This window comes from Astatotilapia calliptera, chromosome 18 (genome assembly GCF_900246225.1).
Source record: "Astatotilapia calliptera chromosome 18, fAstCal1.2, whole genome shotgun sequence".
NCBI classification, from domain to species: domain Eukaryota; kingdom Metazoa; phylum Chordata; class Actinopteri; order Cichliformes; family Cichlidae; genus Astatotilapia; species Astatotilapia calliptera.
The window spans coordinates 15,847,298-15,869,550 of NC_039319.1; the positions used below are offsets into that span (position 1 = coordinate 15,847,298).

General features: G+C 38.2%; 1 protein-coding gene across 2 annotated transcripts in view; it reads left to right on the plus strand.

Annotated features, from left to right (window-relative positions):
* st18 (ST18 C2H2C-type zinc finger transcription factor) overlaps positions 1–21,955 on the plus strand; it is a 40,678-nt gene extending 18,723 nt beyond the window's left edge. The window contains exons 3-23 of one of the 2 annotated variants that reach the window (XM_026149466.1): positions 534–649; positions 3,622–3,673; positions 4,529–4,559; positions 4,738–4,925; positions 8,747–9,457; positions 10,145–10,279; positions 11,180–11,270; positions 11,366–11,458; positions 11,991–12,199; positions 12,485–12,684; positions 14,557–14,802; positions 15,843–15,955; positions 16,548–16,610; positions 16,923–16,991; positions 17,259–17,321; positions 17,660–17,740; positions 19,191–19,412; positions 19,566–19,654; positions 19,806–19,909; positions 20,011–20,154; positions 20,294–21,955. In XM_026149466.1, coding sequence (XP_026005251.1) covers positions 534–649; positions 3,622–3,673; positions 4,529–4,559; positions 4,738–4,925; positions 8,747–9,457; positions 10,145–10,279; positions 11,180–11,270; positions 11,366–11,458; positions 11,991–12,199; positions 12,485–12,684; positions 14,557–14,802; positions 15,843–15,955; positions 16,548–16,610; positions 16,923–16,991; positions 17,259–17,321; positions 17,660–17,740; positions 19,191–19,412; positions 19,566–19,654; positions 19,806–19,909; positions 20,011–20,154; positions 20,294–20,434 — 3,161 coding nt within the window. In that variant the 3' untranslated portion in view covers positions 20,435–21,955. Of the gene's footprint in view, positions 1–533; positions 650–3,621; positions 3,674–4,528; positions 4,560–4,737; positions 4,926–8,746; positions 9,458–10,144; positions 10,280–11,179; positions 11,271–11,365; positions 11,459–11,990; positions 12,200–12,484; positions 12,685–14,556; positions 14,803–15,842; positions 15,956–16,547; positions 16,611–16,922; positions 16,992–17,258; positions 17,322–17,659; positions 17,741–19,190; positions 19,413–19,565; positions 19,655–19,805; positions 19,910–20,007; positions 20,155–20,293 lie in introns of both variants that reach the window. The other variant, XM_026149465.1, reaches the window with a different exon arrangement.
* The last annotated feature ends 298 nt before the right edge of the window (positions 21,956–22,253 follow it).

Consider the following 22,253-nt stretch of genomic DNA (forward strand, 5'->3'; position numbering starts at 1 on the left):
TGTGTGTGTGCGGGGGGCATAAATATGATTCAGCAGATGACGAACAAGCCCGAATAGTAGTGAGTCTTTTTCATATGCTAATGAAACTGAGTGAATAACCCCCACCCCCCTACTTTTTCCCCCAGTTTTGTTTTTCCGGGGAAACGCTCTGTGAGCTATAATTAAGAAGATGTTTTTTTCTTTTTTTCAAAGCTAACAGAAATAAATAATTCCATAATAAGATCTGTGAAGTGAAGAGGCTTAATGTACTCATTGTGTTCATCCTTGTTTTCCCTCTTGGATGTTTTGTATTAATTAGAAGCAAGCAATTTGATCCCTGTCAAGCAATCAATTTGCATCGTGTTCCTTATTCCATGTGAGATGTTAATATGCTCTTTCCACCTGTTTTCTGAATACATGTTCATGTTCACACAACAATTTAAAAATTTATGAATACAAACCCTCCAAAAGTTGGTTTTGGGATATGTGAAAAAGTTACAGATTGTGGGGTAAGATTTTAAACTTGTACTTATGTCTTTATTTTTTCTTCATAGATAATGAATTACATGATCATTTCCTGAAAGATAACAAGCGTGAAATCATCGACCAGGGTGAACAGTGTGGATCTGGCATCTTAGTCTACAGAGCGCTTGGGAAACTACAATCAAAGGTAAATAATCTGTCACAGACGTGGCACAGACAGAGCCTAGAGTGTAAACACAAAGTAAAAAATAAGTTTTGTTAGGGACAGAAAGGGATAAATGCTTGTGTAACAGTGTTTTGGATAAGTAGCATGCTAAGTGGTGGAGTGCCACTGCCCCTTTGACCACAGTGATCATAAAGTGAGATTGGTTTTTACTTATGCAGGGCTGTGGGTGGCTGGCAGATACTATACTCTTTACAGGCTATTGCTGAATCCGCTTTTTGTTAAGTGATGATTGCCTTTTATATGTCAGGTTGTCTCAACTGGATTTGTAGCCTAGTAGAAAGTTTAGAGAGAGATTTACTCAGCACTATTTCAGTGCAAGGACTTTAAAGACACACTAGTGTTTCACCAACATTAAAGTATGCAAAATGTTGATCACTTGCTCTTTTCCTTTTTGTGCTGCTTTTTAGTGTGTAGGTGTGGAACTCACAAATATATCAGTAAAGATAAATCAGTGACTTCATATAGACAAAATATAAATACAGTAAAAGCTTATTAAGCTTTAAAATTTACTGTTGTCGTTATTCTTTCCTATATTCGGTTCTAATCTGAGTGCATTTACAGCAATCCCATTTATTCCTCTATATTGTGTGCACAGTTGGAAGAAATTAAAAAAAGAAAGAAAAAAAAAAATATGTGTGTGTGTGTGTGTGTGTGTGTGTGTGTGCGTGCGTGCGTGCGTGCGTGTGTGTGTGATATAACTCTCTATATATTTATCTTTCTTTATAGATTTTTATTTTTAGATTTAGATCAGTGATCTAAACTTTTTCTGACTTGCACACCTTGAAAATCTGAAAAAAAGTCTCACCACCTACTTTACAATTTTTACAAAGTGGACTTTTTCATGAATTTAAGATCAGCAGAATAACTTAAACAAATTATATTTATTTAACTTGGTTCGACTGAATATCACTGACCAATTAATTTGATTTTTAGCAGATAATTACGGTGGTTAATATGTTAGAATTAGAATATTATACAGTAAAAATATGCATATTTTAAATTCCAGGGGTAAAATTTTATATTAACCTGTCCCTTTAACATTTTTAAGGACAGTCTATGTTTGCTAACATAAGATGTTTGTGAACAATTGTGACTTTTCCTCTCAGTACAGACAAGACATTATTACACCTGCCTGTCTTTGTGAGTGTAGAGGGTTTGGGGCTGTACTTCCTGACAAATATAAATGATAAATTACATAAATGTGCAAAATGTTGTTTATAAATGCCATATGTGGAGGTTTGATATAGATTATTATTATTACCCTGTACACCATCACAAGTCACCCTGTAAAATGTATAATCCACTAACGAGAAGAACTGTCATAGGAGAAAAAAAATGAAAAGGTAACTTACATAATGATTTTAGCCAGATTGTTTAGGGGATGTCAATAAAAGCTCCCATTTGACCCTGATTGTATCTATTTGTTCTGCTTTTGTAAACACTCCACATCACATGTTTACCCATGTTGTTGCCATGCCAGGAATACCTGTTAGGAAACCACAGATACCTAACAAGGCCTTCCTTGTTTTATTGTTACGTGTCACTCCTTGTTATATGGATTTGATACAAACTGTACTGTGTCACGACGACTGCTAACAGTGCGTCAGAAATGCCTGTGTGTCTCCATTTCGGAGCAGCGCTCACAAACAGACTCAGACTTCTATACGTGAAACTGATTGATTGAAAAAGAAGCTCTAGTTAAATATACAAAACAGCCACTAAAACTATTTATATCAAAATAGTTTTTACTGGTTAGGCTCACAATACTTACCATCTATTATTCTTATTATTCCTATTAATATAATCATTAATGTCATGAAGCTTGCTTACTTCACGTACATAACACACAATACTCTTGACTGATCAGAGAAAATGTAGATACTATAAAATAATATAAGAAAGTTATGTAAATATTTACATAAGATAGGCACATCTAAAATGTCACATAAAGAAAGGGGGGGAAAAACACCCTGGTAACATTATGAGTCAGCTGTGATATTTCAGTGCACTGATAACATCATTTGAACTTTGATTAATGTCCATGTTATAATCTCAGGTTGCATGATGCAAGACCAACATTTTGCCTTCAGAGCAACACATTTATACAAAATGTTAAAGCATGTCTGTGTGGAAAAGTGTTACAAACTAATGAGGTACATTCATTTTTACAGAATGTAATCTATAGTGTTTGGGAGTTGTTTGTCTCAATAGGCTCTAGTAATCAAAAGTAATGAACCTATTATGAGCAGGACCTCTGAGGGCCCGGCGTGGCATTAAGAGTGTGGCACATAAAAGGTTTATTAAAGGAAATTAAGGTCCATCACTGCCACACCTGCTCCCCTATTATAAATGTATGACAGGTCAGTGCCTTCAATCACAACAGCAAACGAGAGAGAGGAGTCATGTTTCCCATTACCAGGGAAAAGTAACAGCATATCCTATGACTCACAGATTTCACTGGCCTGTGACCACTATACGCCACCATCAGCCTGGAATAATTATGTTTAATAGGTTTTATTTGGGACCCACAAGCAACAGCCAGCGAGAGTGGATGGATTTTAGCAACTATTTTTGTCTAAACACACTCTCTGAGGTGCTGTCCGTACTTTAATGTCATTATTTAGTGTCATTACATTTTTACTCACCTTTGAAACTTTTTTTCCTGGCATTATACTTTATGTGTTTGCATATTACTGGTGTTTTTAGAGCTCTTTGTGATGTTGCCCCCCCGCAAAAAAAAAAAAAAAAGATTTTGAGGCTCAGTGGCTCTGGTTACCCTGCTTACCTGCCAAACAAGGCAAAAAAAAAAAAAGCACATTAATCTATTAAGTATTTAAGCCTTTTGTCATTTAAGAGAATTTAATTAATACACATTAAATGGATTAAAAAGGCTCTTTTAGTTGCTCATCTGTACATTTAATGGTTTATTGCAGATGGATTCTGAAGGTGAGGAGCAAACCTTGAAAACATGTGACAGTAACACAGGTGAGTGCAGCTTTCAGGTTTAGTTTGCTTTTAAATACGTGCACACACACACATACACAGATATGCACGCACACACACACACACGCATTCCACTTATCACCATGGGCTAGGGGTATCAGTTCAACAATCCAACTTTATAACTGTCAATTTTATGTATTATCTTACCGGTCTGAAGAGCACTGCACCGCCATTTCATTATTCAGAGGGGAATAACTTCATTAAATTGGAACACTGGCTCAAATTAGTTAAGGAGTGTGTATATATTGTGTGATTGAAAACCTCTAGACTGGATATGTCATTATGCAAGTGTTCAGGGCCTCTGAGGCCTTCCTGCTCACGCTGGAGCTATTACTACAACTGGGAAAATTCATGAAAAGTGTTATTATTGGTCGTGCTTCATGGGAGTAGGGGTAGAACTTGTGAATGAGATTTATGCAGGCCTCTGGGAAAATTGATTTACCCTTTTAGATCATGTTGTCAACACTGTCAAAAGATGAGCTACTGTTGGTTTCCCAGAGAATGAGCAGACTGAATGAAAAGCTTTTCAGATCAATGAAGAGACCACTTCTACATCCTTATGCTGATTATACCCGATGGCATTGTAAAAGGGAGTAAAAAATCTATGCTAAAAGCTTGGATAAAGCGCGGGTAGCCCATGTGGTATCACCCCTAAAACATTATCTACAAAACAAATATTTACAGTATGTTGTAAAATTTCGTGACTAATAGCCCAAAAGTAGTCAGTTGCCTTAAACCCTTAGATGAAAAACATGTTGACAGATGCTGTGCTGCTGCAGTGGAAATGTAAACACAACTTTTTTTTATCTGTTATTTCTTGGCCTTTATTTTTCACAGGGCTGGCTGACTCCATCACTGAGACTCACAGGTAAGCATTTTATGAAGTGCGCGCACATTTTCGCCTTTAAGCCAGAAAGGAATCACGTTCTTCCCAAATCTTAGATGTGATTGCTAAAAAAAAACTGTAGTCTGAAGTTTAAAATAGGCCAACTGAGGCCTCCGCTGACCCTGCTGGGTTTTTCCTCTATTCCCTTGTTCCCCTCCAGCCCATATGGGTCCATGGCGAGGAAGAGGAGTGCTCAGGAAGGGGTGCAGGGTGCCCCCATCAACAAGAGAAAGTCCCTGCTGATGAAGCCCCGCCACTACAGCCCCAGCGAGGCATGTGAAGAGGAGAGTGAGGACCTGGCACCGCCACAGGACAAAGAAGAGCTGAGGAACATTGACACTCCAGCAGGTAAACAGATGTCCTGTTGTTTTGTCTGTTTTGATGAACAATTGACGCTGAATTTTAAAATCCCATCTGTTGCATTCATATTTCCCTCCCTCTACCATCAGCCAGCAGCCGCAGTCATTGTGCAGTGGAAGTGAAAGACTACACTGCTGGGTCCACATTAGTTGTGTCTCACATCCACAAATTGAAGTTTTGACAGCTGATCTGCCATGATATTTTTGGCGTGGCTTTACCCTCTTTTGATGAGGCCAAATTTCAGACCCCTCATCTGTCCTTTTTCAATAGCCAGTCCAAATCAATTGAATCCATAGAATGAGAAACTGAATGGAGGCGTGCACCAGTTCACTTTGATTTAAATTAAACTTCCTCCATTCTTTTCTACAAAATTTTTATTGAAGTTGCCTTTTGTGAAAAACAGATGAGCTGTCACCGCTGCTTGGCTGGCGTTCCGCTGTTTTACTCTCTTTTTTTTTTGTTTTATTTCTTTTTCTTGTTTTTTTTTTTTTACTTACCCGCAGGGACACTTCATCTGCAGCAGTTAAAAATTGTTGATTTTCACTTATGCCGCTGTCCTTCTCACAAGCAAAAATGTTTTCTTTTTTCCTAATAAATTGAATTTTGTGCATTTTGGCAACAATGCTCGTGGTGTACATGTGCATTCTCGCCCACTATAATCTGCACTGATTTGGTATATTTTTAACGATGTAACTAAGCAACAAACGTAATTGTCCCTTTCAAAAGCTTTTGTTAGGCCCTCTAACACAGTCTAATACATAATTAGGCATAATGTCTACAGCTCATTATAGTACACATGTGTGTAGTTAAATGGACCAGGAGAGTAGCTCACTAAATTGTGTGGATTCATTGGAAATGGAATTTATTTGTTTCCTGGGTTCATATTACATTACAATTATCTAAGTTATTCACTGTGCATCACCAGTGTTTCCTTTTGTTGTTGTGTATTCCAGATACTTTTTCTATTTATCATTGATTGACTGCTTTATATATTTTTTTCCCCTTATTTGAACCTGATATTCACTAAAACAAAACAAAATCAAGCCAGAATTTTTTTAAAAACTAAAAAAAATCTGAATGTGTCAAAAGAACACGAATATTGATAAACATATTCAGAACATATTTTGCTGTGATTGTCAGATGTGGGGGCTATTTTCCTGTGGTAAAAACAAAAATTGGAAAAGTGGACTGGAGGCAGTAAGAATTTTTGCAGAAGGGAGCTGGTCATATCTGCATTTTAACAAAAAGGGAGAAAAATAAGCCTCTCGTTTGGTTGAGCCACACTGTGTTCAACTCCAGCCAACTGCAGCCCTGCTGCAGAGTGCTGGTAATGGCTATTCTGGAGTACAAACTGTTCACCTGTTCCAACACACAAACCACCGGAGGGATCCAAGTTTTTTTCCTCCGTGTCTTTCCTTTTTTCATTGCACTGCTGTGTATGTGTGTGTGTGTGCATATATATACGTGTGTTTGTGTGTGTGGATGTCTGTGTGCTTGTCTGACTGTATGCGGCTGTGTCAGGCCTGGGAGTCCATCTGGATGAAAAACAAAACCCTTGTTGCTTGCCTCATAAATGTAAATATGTGTAACTGGCTTTAATTTTTCATTCAACAGGGTTTGTCTTTAGATGCCTCTTTCGAAATATTTTTCACAGCAGGGAACAGATAGTAACACACCGTAATGTCGCCTGAGCAAAAATGCATGTAAAAGCACAGACATGTCAAACCAGACATGTGCACTTAACAATGCAGGAAATCGTATATTTAGCTTTTTTTTTTCATTAGTGCCACATAATTTCTGTCGTTTTTTAAAGCTGTTTTGGCAAGGATTAGGTTTTTGTGTCGCTCCCATTAATGAGTCGCAGCTGTCTGATAATGCCTGTATCTGTACCGTCCTCTGCACTGTGTGATCTGATTCTCACAATCCATCTCTATCTATCTTCTCAATCTATTGAATCCTACTTTTTGGTTTGGCCTCTAATGTGTGGCTACTTAAGAGGATATAGACTTCCCGTGCAGCCTACTGAAAGTAAAACCCCTCACAGTCCAAAGAGCTTTAATAGCGCATAAGTTTGTATGATTTTCGAGGATCAAGAGAGATTTTGTTGAATCAATCCAGATGATAGCTTTCCATTGTTAATCACTGACCATGACTTAATATGATCAGTGGCGTTAATAAAACGTTGTCTCAGATGCATTTTGAGGGATAACCCTAACCCTCTTTGTCTGTTCCACTGATCAGACTTTCAGTGCATAAGGTTTCACACAATCTTGTGGCTTTCTGTGCGTATGACTGGGATTTTTGGATTTATTCAAAAAGATGGCAGGCCAAAGGTCGGTGCAAATTGAATTATTTAGAGCACTCAGCAAAATAAGCCGGAAAAAAGAGATTATATATAAGAAGACATGCGTGCATATTTTATTCATCTGCACTTGAAACATTATATGTGGTTTCTTTAACACCCACATAGGATACAGAATGCCAAAAGCTAAACACTGAGTAATTTGCTTGATTTAATAAAAATCTGAATTTGTTGAAGAGCTTTTATTCGTTAAAACTTTTTCGTAATGAATCTACCTCCTACTGCAGTATCCCGCCTTTGATTTTAATCTCAAATAATATTATATGTGGTTCAGCTTCCCAGTAAGCAGCAAATATGTCGAGGCAAAAAAAATAAAATAAAGATCTTAATAAGCTCATTATATTACATGCACAAATTCAGGCAGCAAATAGCATGTAGAACATAGGAAAGGCTCGTATCAGCAGCTATTCTGTGCTCCGCATACAGTACACAATCACACATTGGACATGTAATTTCAATATTTCACAAACACCTGTTTTAATTTAACAGTTTCAGTCAAATTTACTTGTAAAAGCTTGATAATTTTTTTATTTTCAGTTCAGCTTTTGACACTTTGACAACCATTAATTTTCCATGTAAATGCCCTGAAAATTATTATTTTTTAAAGTGCTGTAATGGCTCTTTTTTTTTAATCTAATCAAATTAAGCCAAAGATTTCATATTTTCAGCAAGTTTGGGTCAAGTTCACTAAGTCTCTCATTTTTGTGGGCAAAGCGGGCTCCTGTTTGTACCCAACAAATATTATCATCAGTTTTGTGAGTGCGGTGTATGGCTGGCTTTTCCTAAATCAGGTTCTGCCACACACACAGCACCATCTTACAGAGATTTGTCTCTTTTATCTATTTTCTCTATTCTCTGTTTGCAGGAATCCTCTTCACTTTTCTTGCTCTTATCCCTCGAAACAAGATGTACATTATGTTTTTCAAATCGGTTTTTCGGATGACAACATGTTGCTGCTTGGCTTGCACTTTAAAATACACATAACTAATTATAAACTGATGTTTTCCACCCAACACTGTGTAAATCCTTTCATAATCTTGTCCTAAATCTATATTGGGTTGTTGCTCCAATTGGAAACAACAACAAAGTGAAAAAACAATTGTCTTCCTCATGTCTGGGTTTCATGTTGAACTAGCAGAATGAAGGTTTATGTATGTTATCTAAAATATGCTTGAGGAATTGCTTGGAAATCTGACAACCTTGTGATTATCTTTCCAGTGCATCATGTACTCTTTTAAATCCCATAAATGGTTATAAAAACATGTTTTTCGCAAGATATTTTTCATAGAAAAGTAACACAAAATCTAAAACCTTAAAAGGATTTACAGAAGATTACCATGGGCGCACAATTCTTATCATGCTATGTGACTAAAGGGTCACAAATGAGCAAGTTCAGCATGCAAAGACTTGAACGTGTAGAATAATCAGTGTTGTCTTATTGTTTTAGATGGAAACTTAAACACAGTCAATGGAGTGACTAACAAAAATGGCTGCCATGATGTGGCAGCAAAGTCCAGCAGTTCCCTTGGCTGGTCTGAAGTTACGTCTGTTGGCTCGCCACAGTGTGAGCCGGACACATCTGAACCTCTGATGGATGAAGATGACGAGGAGTTTCTTAATAATGAAGAAGACCAAAGTCACGACAGGATGAGCAGTACGTCCTCGCCACAGAGTCAATATGGAGACATGAGGGAAGCCGAGTGGGAGCCTCTGGCTCTGTCTGCCAAGGTGAACAGCTCAGACTGCAGTCCTTCCAGACTCTCTGAAGATGTTACAGGCAGGAATGGGCACGTGAAAGAAGAGCCTCACTTAGAATTAGGTGGTCCACTGGGCAGAGCGAACATTTTTCAGGCTGAAGCTTTACGATACAGGCTGCTCCCCACGGAGGCGGACAGTGAAGGGGAAGCAGAGGCAGATAGGCCGCCTCGGCTAGACGCCTGGGCTCTGGGCCTCCACGAGAGAGGCCTTGAAATGAGCCGAGGGAGGGTAAACCTGAGCCTGCTGGAGCAGGCCATAGCTCTGCAGACAGAGCAAAGGCAGGTCCTGCACCATGCCTACAGAGAGATGGACCGGTTCCTCATGGAGCAGATGACCACCGAGAGGAGGCACCACAGAATGATGGAGATGGACGGCAGACTCACCTATCATGGAGGAAAAGGTAATAAGAAATAAAAAGGTTGATCTAATGAAAAATCCAGTTTCATCCAGTTTAAATCAGATGGACCACTTGTGATTTGGATGATTGGGCGCTCAGAAAACATTAAAAGGAATAAAAGAAGCATTTTCTTTTAGGGGGGTGGGGTAATCAGAGGGAGGAAATCCTCTTAAAGACTAAAAACATTTTGGCAACAAGTGAAGTAATAAATAAACAGTCTAAAATAAAAAAAGAACAAAATTTTCTGATGGAATTGCGTCTACTCAGAATATTGGATTTTGATAGGAATCAACTGGATATTTAACCATGACCATAAGTCTTAAATCCTCCTAAAGTACCTCTCATGTTTCCCTCTGATTCTTCAAATGACTGCAGCTAAATGTGTAATCCTAGATGTAATCTTTCGATGGGTGGGCATTAAGAAGTGAATGCTCTCCGTTAAACTGCAGCCATAACTAAAATGACAGATTAATAGATGGTATTGTGAAAAAAAGAGAGGCTGACTTTGCATGATATTTCAGTTTCTTTACCTTTGTGTAATATGCATTCAGAACAATATATACAATATAATATGACACTCATATTTCTTTAGTTCTACTCTTAAAGACAGCGTAGCTGCATTCATTTTGCCATCACTTAGTGGTTATGGTGTTTTCTTTATTGTAAAATCTTTCTTTATTGACTCTACAGATTCTCCACGGGCAGATAAAAAGGATATAAAGTGTCCAACTCCTGGCTGTGATGGCACTGGTCACGCCACCGGCCTGTACCCTCATCACAGGAGTCTGTCTGGGTGTCCTCATAAAGTCCGAGTCCCCCCAGAGAGTAAGTCACTAAGCGGTTCTGTGTGTGCAAACAGTGTAATGGATGGTTTACACTCACAAAAACGACCAGTTTTACATTTTACAATCAGCCAACGGTAATTGAAATCCTCTTAGCACGAGCCCAAAACAAGAAAGGCCTGCTTATACGTTTAGCTGAATTCAAAGACGTGCACAAAACTTTTCAAATAAACTTAAAGGATTTTCTCTCTCCCCCTCCCTCTTTTTCTCATAATGTGTTGTAATGTGTGAATATTGAATTCTTTTTTTTTTTTTCCCCCGCATTGGCGATTGTTAAGTCATTTCAATGTAACTCAACAAACATTCAACATTAAACAGTAATGTTACAAAAGGAACAGAAAAAGTAATTAACTTTTTCAAAAAAGCACATGCTCTTAGACTGGAGGCCGTATTTGCAAATCAAAGGGCTAGCTAACGCAGTATTCAAAAATAAATAGACAACTCCAACAAACTAATTGGAGGATATGTACAGAAGTTTCTAAGGATACAGAGCGGACCTTTAACGACGTGTTTGTTTTGAAGAATATAATCAGCTGTCTTGTTACGCTCTCTCTTTGCACTAAGCTATTTACATTTCAGCCACATTACAGCATTCCTCACAATGAGAAAAGCCGTTTGTGTGTGCGTGTGTGTTTTTTCTTCTTCTTCTGTCTCTGTAGGATCTTTGCTGTGTAGGCTCTAATGTGCCGGTTATATAAATCTTCACTTAATGCAGGAAAATGTATTTGTTTTATTTCCAAAATGCTCGGCATATATATACGTTGTGTGTTTACCATCCTAATCTTTAAGCTTGATTATGTCTCGCATGTTGCTAATTTAGAAATGTTTATCTTTGCTTATCTGAGCTTATGTCATGTCTGTCTGTTCTTTGTCATCCCCTCAGTCCTGGCGATGCACGAGAACGTCCTCAAATGTCCTACGCCTGGGTGCACAGGAAGAGGCCATGTCAACAGCAACCGTAGCACCCACCGGAGGTACATCCACAGGAGAAATCCATTAGAAACTCTGCACCCTGTTTATACATGAGTTACAGTATTAGGCTAATGTGTTTGATTTCCTCCCCAACCAGTCTCTCAGGCTGCCCCATCGCTGCTGCAGTGAAAGTCTCCAAACCTCAGGATGAGAGCCTGAAATGCAGACAAACACCTGACCGCTCACCGAGGTATTATGCCACATGACGTTTTCAGTGCTCTCAGTGTGGTCAGATGCAGGAAAATAATTACAGCGAGCTCTGTAGTGGACTGAAGTTCTACAGACATAACTGAGGTTATGCAAAAAAGTGATAAACACTATTACTGTTAAGGGTGGTGTAGAATATTTTTATTCAGCAATCCCAGCAGAACATGCCTATTTTGAGCTTTCCAAGCAGACATAAGCAATGGTTGCTGGTCCCTGTGAGTTCCTCTCTATTAGAGATGATAAAAGAGCAGAACTCTTTGTTCCCTGTGGATATATCATGGGCAGGATGCCCACTCCTACTATATTAATTAGTCTGGCAACCTGGCTGTGGATCTACAACACACATCAGATCCCAGACTCTGAGTGTACAAAAGCACTGGCATCCCTCAATGGTTAAAAACAATGTCTGCTCTTTACTGCTTTATATTAACTTTCTAAGCACCTTTCTCACAAGTTCCTAGGCGATTCTTTACCACGGTAAAGCATTTTATTGTCATCTGTTTTCCTCCTCGTAGAGCCCTCGGCCTAATAAAGAAATTCGAGATGAACCAGCTGAACTATAGGCTCTCTCACCCGGTAGCAGCCTTACAAACTAGCCTCACAAAAGACATGGACAAGTACAGCAGAATTCGCTTTGATTACGCCAGCTTTGATGCACAAGTCTTCGGCAAGCAGCCTCTGATGGGGACCAACCAGGACCCAGAAATGATGCATTACCCTGATTGTAAGTTTCACACATTTTTTGAAAAAAACAAACAAAAAAACACTTGTAAATAAGGATGTTGGATAAATGTGGATGCTTTTTTTTAGCCACTAATTACAACCTCTATCTACAAACGACACAGATCTACATTGTATATATTTGCAAAGACTGCCCTTTATTTAAATATCTGTGATTGATGCTAAAACAACAACAAAAAATCTCCTCTTTTTTCTGGGTACTTTTAAGTTTGGGTTGAACACCTGGTGTCTCAATATCTAAATGATTTGCTAATTATTTGTCTTTTAGCCCCTCAGCAGTATCCTGGCTTCCTTGGTGCTCCAGGTGGCCGCCTGCCCACCTCTGGTCAACACAGCCCGCCGAGTCAATTCAAAAAAGAAGACGGTCTCCAAGCCGCAGCAGCGACAGCCGCCATCCTTAACCTCTCCACCCGCTACCGGAAGAACATGGAGGCTGTCGCCGACCGGCCCTTGGCAACCTCCACAAAGGTAATCAAATTAGACCACTTGGAAAGGTATTTAATGTGGTCATTTTTAAAGGAACTCTGATTTGTGTATAAAAAGGGAAGACATCAAAAGACTGGATTTGGCAAAGAGAGCCTGGCACTCTGGTGGCACAAAAACAAGGAGGTTTCCACTCTATAAAGCTTTAATGTACACAAATGAAAATTTGTGTAATCACATCAAAAGAAGAAGTACAATCAGCCTTCTTTCTCAATTACAACTACTCGCCTTTTTTTTTAATAAAACATGTGGTATTGTATTTTGTTTCGACATCAGCTGGCATGTAAAAACCTTGAACTGTTGTCTGAGAATGCATCTTGCCCGCTGCAGATGGCAGAGGATATTTTGCTTAGTTATATGATCCAGCATAGGCTGTGTGTCTACACCAGATAGTCTTTAAAAGCATTTGAGTGGATTAAGCCCATCAGATAAAGGAGTTAACATAGCAAAAGTTTAATTCACACAAAATCCAAACTCTTTTTGGAGAAGAGCATAGATCCAAAATCTCTTCTGCTGTCATTATCTGTAATATGGCATTGTAGTCAACTTTTTTTCCAAGTCACTTCATGATTAATATTGATCGCATTCTGTGGGTTACATACATGCACACTGTACTGTAGATGATTCAAGGTTTCCACACCTACACAGCACAGATCCTTGTCTCCCAGCTTGTTGAGCTGAGAATGTGGCCCTGTACCAGGTACCAGCCCACTGAATGAATAAAACAGTGTTAGCAAGTTAATCATCTGTTCTCGTTTACAGCTTAGTTGTCTTGGAGAGACGTACAAAATAAAGAACAGCTTTCAAGTCTGAAAAAAAGGGGGCCATATTTAGAGTGTGATATGTCGTCTGGTGCTTTAACTTATACGCTTTGAAATATCAAATGCAGAAAAACGCTCGCTGAAAACGGAATAATTTTGCACGTTTAAAGGCCGTATTTACATGTCAGTTATATGGAAAAAAAACACATATAGATTTAGAGTCTTTGTTTTTAGCTCCAGCTGACGTTAGAGGGAAAATAAATCACAAAAAGTCTGCGCATCCTTTAGTTTTACAGTGATGTTATTTTGATTAGGTACACACACCATCAAATGGCTGGATAATTAAACTGGACGGCCTCATCCAGTGTTCATGAAAATTATCCCCTTTAATTAATTTGAAAGATCTCACACACACACACTTCTCTTTGTTACAAAAAATAATGATGTATAGGGTCTAATGAAACATATGGATTGAATAATTGGTTCCATTTATGGGAAAGGATTTTAACATCTAATGAGGTACAACTTTTAATACCATAAAACAGCCATAAGTCATCATGCTATTGCGTTTCAGCACAAAAACGACAAACACATCTGTCAGCGGGGAAACTTATGCCACATTAAGCTTTTTAATTTTTGCTATAATAATGATGACCTAAAACCAGCAGCCACCCCCCAGCTGCCATCTTGGTTGTGTGTCCCAGAAAACAGATGACACAGCTGTCACTGAAAAACTACACACCAGTGATTATATTTTTTTTTGTGTTCAGCAGAATTAACGCTGGCTTAGTTTGGTACTTTGTCTGGTGTGAGATAACCACCGTATGTATTATTTAAATACACTGTTTGTTTGCGCTGCTTTTCAAGTCAGTTTTCGTGTTTACAGAGAAATGTTACTGGGGTTCAAGTCTGCCATATTGCCTCATTGTCATATTAATGAGGTATTGTGCTGTCTTATTTACATTCCTGAGGCTGTAATTAGAGAATGCCTTTTAATTTTATCCTCTGGCTTATTTGTTTTCATAAGCCACATCCGATTTATTGTACTCTTCTGTAGCACATCAGATTTTGTGCATTTCACCTTTGTTGTCTTTAGGACATGCTCATAGAGGTGGATGAAAACGGCACCCTGGACCTGAGCATGAAGAAGTGCAAGGAAAACGTAAAAGCCCAGAGCAGGACGCCTCCCGACGACCTGCTGTCTCCCCCTGAGTCCGCTGTGGCCAAAGGTGGGAGTGTGCTCATCAGCCCCGCCTTCTACCAGCCGCTGTGTGAGAGAGACAGCTGGGAGAGCCCCATCCCTGTCAACTTCAGCAAAGCTCGCGTTTTACAGGACAAAGAGGTAAAAAAAGAAGTAAAATAAACAAGATTTGGATTATCCAAATCAGAAATGTTCGGGTCAAACGATGAATTTATATGCGAGACAAAATATAAATAAGAAAATAAACCAAATAAGTTAATGCCTGAACTCCCTCCAGGACTAATTAGGTTCTTTTTTTGTGTGTGTTTTATTCATGTATTTCGCTATTAAATATACCGTCTGCAGTCATTTCCCAAAATCTACCCGCTGAATTCTTAATTCTTCAGTTTCTCTGTCATTGTCACCAGATTACACAGATCTTGTAAGGAAACTGGGGGGAAAAATGAATTTTCAGGAATTTAGTATCCTGATATGTGTTACCATTTCATTTTCACCTTGATTGTTGTTTCATAGCATTTCCTTACCGACAGGAATTAAAACAAACAAAAAATGTATCAGTGCTGCCAGATTTACTCAGTTTTGCTCAATAGTTTGACTAAAAATAAACTTAAACCTACCTAAAAAAATTAAAAAAAATCCAAGTGTAGACCTCGCCCCCAGGCTGAATGACATGCAGTGTTTCTAAGAGCATTTATGGAGACATGTTCTAAGGCCAAGCAGAAGCTCGAGCCAAATCTGTTAATCTATAAAATGTATGAATTATATTTACACTGAGGATGTGCTTATCTATTGCCCGAGGGTCTGAATGAGTCTAATCTGGGCTCTAAAGGTTTCGTTTCTTTTGATCTCACAGGTGGTATTCATTTGTACCACGTATTAAGAGTTGTCAAATTTGCCCTGCTTTTACATCACACACAACATCTGGTGATGGCACAGAAAAGAAGGCCCATACGTCGAGTTTGTACATCACAAACAACACGTGGATTAAATATGACTTTAAATGGATGTGTGGTTTACTACTGCAAGTGTAATCTCGTCTGCGTCGTGCACCGCAACCCCCAGGACTTGTTTTAAGAGTATTATTCAGGGATTTTGTTAATTATTCACTTTCAGGTCATTGCAGAGTGATGTCTGATACTTCGGACAGTTAAGGTCATGCTGTTATTTTATTTCTGCCTCAGCAGGAGGATTATGATCAGGTCTCCTTGGAAGACCAACACTACCAGGGAGATAGCAGCATGTTAAGCTCCAAGGCCAAGCTGCCATTACGGGATTCGAAGAAAGAGCTTCTGAGGTATGTGGGATTAAACAGCAAAACATCTCGCAGCAGCTTTATCGAGCCAGACACGTGTGATGTGATCATTCCTTTTAGCTGGCAGATGGTCAGTATTAATAAGAAAAAGTGTCACTCCAAACCATACATTTGTTCCAATAGTGGGTCAAAACACTGGAATGAAACTCACTGTTACATATGATTGTAACTGGTATGTCTGCAGGTTCATGTGGAGAAGAAATGTATCTATTTAAAAAGTGAGTTTTCTCCCCGTATGTCCGACCTAAGCTTAACACAACTCTTGACTCTTTGTAGTTAGAGTGCATGCTCTGCTGGGTCTCCTCACGAGAAACGTAGGATCCTCTAGTTTCCGCAGCACAGCACCCCCCCCCCACCAGATCCCCTCCCCTGTGACATTCAGAGACATTATTAAACTGAATGTTGAGCAATGTAATGAAAAATTTCTACTAAACTTTCCGCTGTACTAACTCTTTTTTTCTCTCTAATGAACATAAAAAGGTTCCCCCTGTATAAGAAAGATTCAGTTCAAGCTTGGGAAAGTCTGTGGGAAGTGGAGTAATCTGCGTATTAAATGCTTTGTGTTCTCATGCAGCTGTCCGACCCCAGGCTGTGACGGCAGTGGCCATGTGACGGGGAATTATGCATCACATCGGAGGTACTGTAATTAATTACACTCTCATTAGTACCAGCTAGCAGATATATAGACAAGGGAAACAATGCTTATTGTTTAATTATGTTGATTATTACAAGTGAAAACTTGTCACTTGTAGCTCGTAGGGTTTTTTGCAGCATATGTCATGTGCTAAAAATGTGATGACACAAAAAAGCTTTCTCGTGACGAACAAGCAGAATTGTGTTTTTTTAAAGTAATTTTGTATAAATATGCAGTGCATTGTATTAAGATTATTTAATTCAGTCGTGATCAAAGAGTGAATTAAAATGACTGTTAGCTCTTTATCCTCTCTAGTGTGTCTGGATGTCCCCTCGCTGACAAAACACTCAAATCACTGATGGCAGCCAACTCTCAGGAACTAAAGTATGTGTTCTGAAAACTGTTATTGTTGCTAAAGGATTTTTCACATTAAACTAGGCAGCTTGTTTTTGCTTCAGCTTGGGTCATCTTGTTTTCCTTCCTTTCCTTTTCCTTTCCCTTTTCACTTCACATTATGCATGATTTCCATTTACTCAACATGAAGTTGTTTTCTATTTGTGCTACTTTTCTGCATATTAGCATGAATCCCCAGCTCTGCTCCCAGTCTTTTGCTGTAAAAAGCACCTGGTCTCTGTGTCTCTCAACCTGCAGGTGCCCAACACCTGGTTGTGATGGATCTGGACATGTGACTGGGAACTATGCTTCGCACAGAAGGTAGCTGAGAGAAATCATCACAACTGAGCATGAAATACATTTGTCAGATGCATGGCATTCAAACAGATGGTGAAAGTCTCACTTTAAAAACACGCTGCACTTTTTGATTTCTTGTTTTTCTCGATTCATTTGACTGCCTTTTTATCTGTCTATCCATCTATAGGCACATTTCAGCTACATATGTGCTAATGCAGTAAAACTTATCTTTTTTTTTTTTTTTTAAAACATGAAAAAATTGCAACTTCCTAAACCTCACGGCTGCCTGTACAATTCCAGCCTTTATTGTACCTCATGAATAGATTCTTTCAAGTTAACTCACTGTCTCCAACCATTTTCAGCTTGTCAGGATGTCCACGTGCCAGAAAAGGAGGTTTGAAGCTCACACCAAACAAGGATGACAAAGATGAGCAAGAGCTTAAGTACGATTTTTTCTTCTTTCTTTTTTCTTTTTTGCTCATCCTATGCTGTCATGTTTGTTTGTTTTTTGTTTGCTTTTTTTTCTGTTTTAAAAATAAAACAACAGAAAACATTGGGAAAATGCGTCATGCTTTTGTGCCCGGGGGTATAGTACCTGGAGGCCATTAAGTTAAACAAAGAAAATAATACTTCTCTTGTCCTAACATTAGTGAATTATTTTCAAAGGATTAGTAACATGTTTTTTTTTCTGCAGGATTTCACCAGGGTTTTTGTATTTTTTTTCTATTTTCTGAATGGGATATCTGGCTTATCACTCTTCACAGAGTGCTTTCTTTATAATTATAGTATATTAAGAAAATGTTGAATTGCCGGCTGTGATGGCATTGCACTCATTTGGAGCTTAATCACTGTTGTCTGTTAAAGTGTTATTGGAAAAAAAATATAATGGAATTGATTTGCAGCTTAAATCCAAAGTCTGATATATGAGCCCTTGTTTACTTATACATCTGGACACTGATTTTTTTTAAAAAAAAATTTTTAATTACTAATGCAAGGGCACGAGCTTAGGAATTAAACTGGAATAGATCTCATACACATTAAGAGAGAAAGGAAGAGAAAGGGGGAGGGTAGCAAATGTCCCTAGATTATTGTAAATAGTGGGCCATATGGCATGCCTCCATTGTCCGGGTGCCTTGCATCAAGCTACCTACCTGTGGTAGATGTAAGTAATGGGACCGGTGTTGTTTTGTCCTCTAAGTGCTGCTTTGCTGTTGAGTAACAAAATGCTGAAACAGGCTTTTTGCAGCAGCACTCCACAGCATGTGTGCCATTTGTATCATCTCAGGTGACCTTTCACCTTTATCAATAAGGGAAAGGGTTAGCCACCTCCAAATTACATTCTTTCGCATGAGGGGATACATGACAATTATCTGTAATTCATGTCACTCCATTACTGACCTGCAGAAAACAGGCCTGAAAATGCAACTGACAAACTCTTAATGATATTCAATGTGAGTTGTGCTTATGTTTTCAAACACAAATACCATCCACCTGGAAATGTATACAGTGAACAGAGGGCCCATTCAAACTCAAGTTTAGAGGATTAGTTACTTACAGTTAATGTGATTTTTCATAGCCCATCTCTAGTTTTTGGCGACTTCATTTTTTAATCAGCATTTAGATGGATTAATCAACTTAATGGTTAACAAATCTTCCGGTCTAGTTATTGAAAGAGATTTTTTTTTATTTTAATGGTCCCAGAGATTTTTTTTATTTTTATTTTTTTGCAGTTTGACAATAAAGCAGTTGCTGTTGTTTTTGCGCAGCTGGATGGATTTTGTTCAGTGGGTACCACAAAAAATAAAAAATGTTATTAAATGCAAGCTAGTTAGATTTTTCCGTAGTGTATGCATGTTTTCAGCGCCTCATCCTCTTTGTTTGTCACTACGGTAGGTGTCCGGTAATTGGATGTGACGGACAGGGCCATATATCGGGAAAATACACATCCCACCGCAGTGCAGGCAGTTGTCCACTCGCTGCCAAAAGACAGAAGGAGTCGTCCATCAATGGGATGCCCTTTGCCTGGAAGTCCAATAAACAGGAACTGCCCCATTGTCCCTTGCCTGGCTGCAATGGCCTTGGACATGCCAATAATGTGTTTGCCACTCACAGAAGGTGAGGCCGCCTGTCCTCCATTTTATCTCTAAACAATACCGCTAGTCGACATGTTGCAGTCTTACTCTATCCACAGTCTTGAAGATGTTAAAGTTTAGTAGTTTCGGTGATTTTCTCCTGTCTAAAATTGTCATTTATGGCCTGCTGAACTAGTTTGTCCGGTTGCCCGCTGAACGCACAAAATATCAAGAAAAAGTACTCCGAGGAAGAGATGATGACTATCAAATTTAAAGCCAGCAGTGGTAAGCTACTCTGACATTTTGTGTGGCATGGCAAGTTTTTTTCTATTAGTGACACATATACTGGTACAAAAAAACCCAGTGAATGAATAAAATAAAAAAATCTGTGATCTCTGCTGGAACATGATAAATTAGACTATCTCCTCTAACCCAGGTGTTGAAAACAAAGATGATATTCAACATCTGGATCATGAAATAAAAGAACTGAACGAATCCAACATGAAAATAGAAGCAGACATGATGCAGCTCCAAACCCAGGTAAGTATTTACTCTCACAAAAATCATTGGTTAAAATAAAGGCGCGAGATCTTTGCCCGCTCAATTTGATGAGATCCCTGTTGTTTTGTACCCGAAAGCAGATCTCCTCTATGGAATGTAACCTGAAGACAATTGAAGAGGAAAACAAGATGATCGAACAGCACAACGATAGCCTACTGAAGGAGCTGGCTCACCTAAGCCAAGCTCTTATTAACAGTCTAACAGACATTCAGCTGCCTCAAATGGTACAGTAAGCCTTGACCACAGTATCCACTCCAGCTCACAGTGTTTAACCTGTCCAGAAAAAAATAAATAATCATTTTCCTGAAATTGTCATTTCTGCTGTGCTGTTTTCACTAATAGTCAAACATGTTTTTGTTGCAGGGGCCCATCAGTGAGCATAATTTTGAAGCCTATGTGAACACATTAACTGATATGTACAACAACTCGGAGCATGAATACTCTCCAGAGTGCAAGGCCCTCTTGGATAATATCAAACAGGCTATTAAGGGCATCCATGTTTAAGCTGTGGAGCTACCAAGAGGTTTCTTTGACTTGGGATAATGACACTAGATAGCTCTATTTTACTGAAGAGTGCTGGCTTGGCTGCATGTATAAGACAAGGCTTTCGGAAATGTGTTTGGCATTTTCTGGTAAATACACTGCACTGAGAAAATTACCAGCCAGATTTGTAATGCTTCTACTGTTTCTGCATTCACTCGATATGTTTATCCTGGTGAGATTTGTTTTTTTAACCCCTCTTGCACTTAATTATTTTGTATGGTTTGCTTGATTTTAATCTGTATGTGTTCATGTCACTCTTATATTATTGCTATTTATTACTATATTTGTTCATCAGTGTATTTATTTCCTCGATTTTTATTTATTTCTAAAAACTGTAAATGCGTAATATTTGAGAAATCAGTTTGACTTTCTGCACATTGTAAATTACATAGAAGCACATTCCAATTTCATGGCATACTTTCGCCACCTAGTGTTGAAAAACCTATATTATTGTTAGTATTATTATTATTATCATTATTATTATTATTATTAGAACATAAGTTGAATCTCCCTTCAAAGTGAAAACCTACCAAAACTACTAAGCATCAATGTTTTTAAGCATTGCTTTCTTTCCTTATTGGAGACTGAATGTATGGTAAGACAAAGTGAACACCAAGATTTAAAAGAAAAAAAAGAAATTGCAATGCAAATGTACTGTACCTTTTTCTACTCAACCAATAACAGCTGAATGCAATGAGGAGGTGACACTGAGCAAAAATGCAACATCATTCTGTGAACTGAATGTCGGATACTGCTTTGCATAGTGTGACCACAAAAAGAGTGCAACAAAAATCAAAACGATCACTTTGTCAAGATGTCTTTCTTTTTTTTAAAAAACAAAACGAAAAAATATAGATATTAAACTGCCTTCTGTGCACACTTTTAGTGTGCATATAGTATGTGCCTAAATGTATATGAATCCATAAAAATATACAAGTACTATGTTTTGTGGTAGGACAGTATTATGTGAATGGTGTCTGATTTAATATACAGTACAATTATTTTCATAGGCGGAAACGTTCCTGATGACTGTTTGAAAGCCGTTGTCTCAGTAGCTGTAATCTCAGAGTCAGGTTTTGAAATATCATGACTGAGATTGAAAGTCTGGTGTTAATTTGTTTTGTTTTGTTTTCTTTGATAGCGCAGAGAGGGGGCAAATAAGAAGGAGTGGATATCTCTTATCTGCTTAAAGGCCTTAACATTTCAGCCAGTCTTACAGTTTGAACATCCTTGGGCAGATTTGAATAGTAGCTATTTCAAAACCGAGCTGACGACCACTGCAACCTGCATTTTAGTTTCAATCATTACAAGCAAAAAAATAAAAAAAATATAGAAAAATGATAGTTGTTGGCTAATCAGTTGTTTGTTTGCATCAATTGCACTTTTGTATATGAGTTATTTTGTGTTTTTAGTTGCCCATACTGACCTTTGATAAAAGAAAAGGACCGGCTGGTTAATCCCCAGATAATAAAAAAAAAAAAAGAGCTATCCATTTCAGCAATACATTTCTTTTAATTTCTGCAAAAAGACATCAACAACATGTAGCCTAGGACATTTTGAAGATGAAAATGTAACAGCAGAAGAGCCAAATTACAGAAAAACAAGACCCTGTTTTATCCAAATACTCGACACATTTTAAACAATTTTAATCTTTTAAAAACTGAATCACAGTCTTTAAATCTAACGATCTTTTTCTTTGTAACTTCTTATATGTAATTCCTATACCACACATTGTTTGCTCAGGAAGTTTTGTGAATAATATTTATTTTTTTCCCTGTTA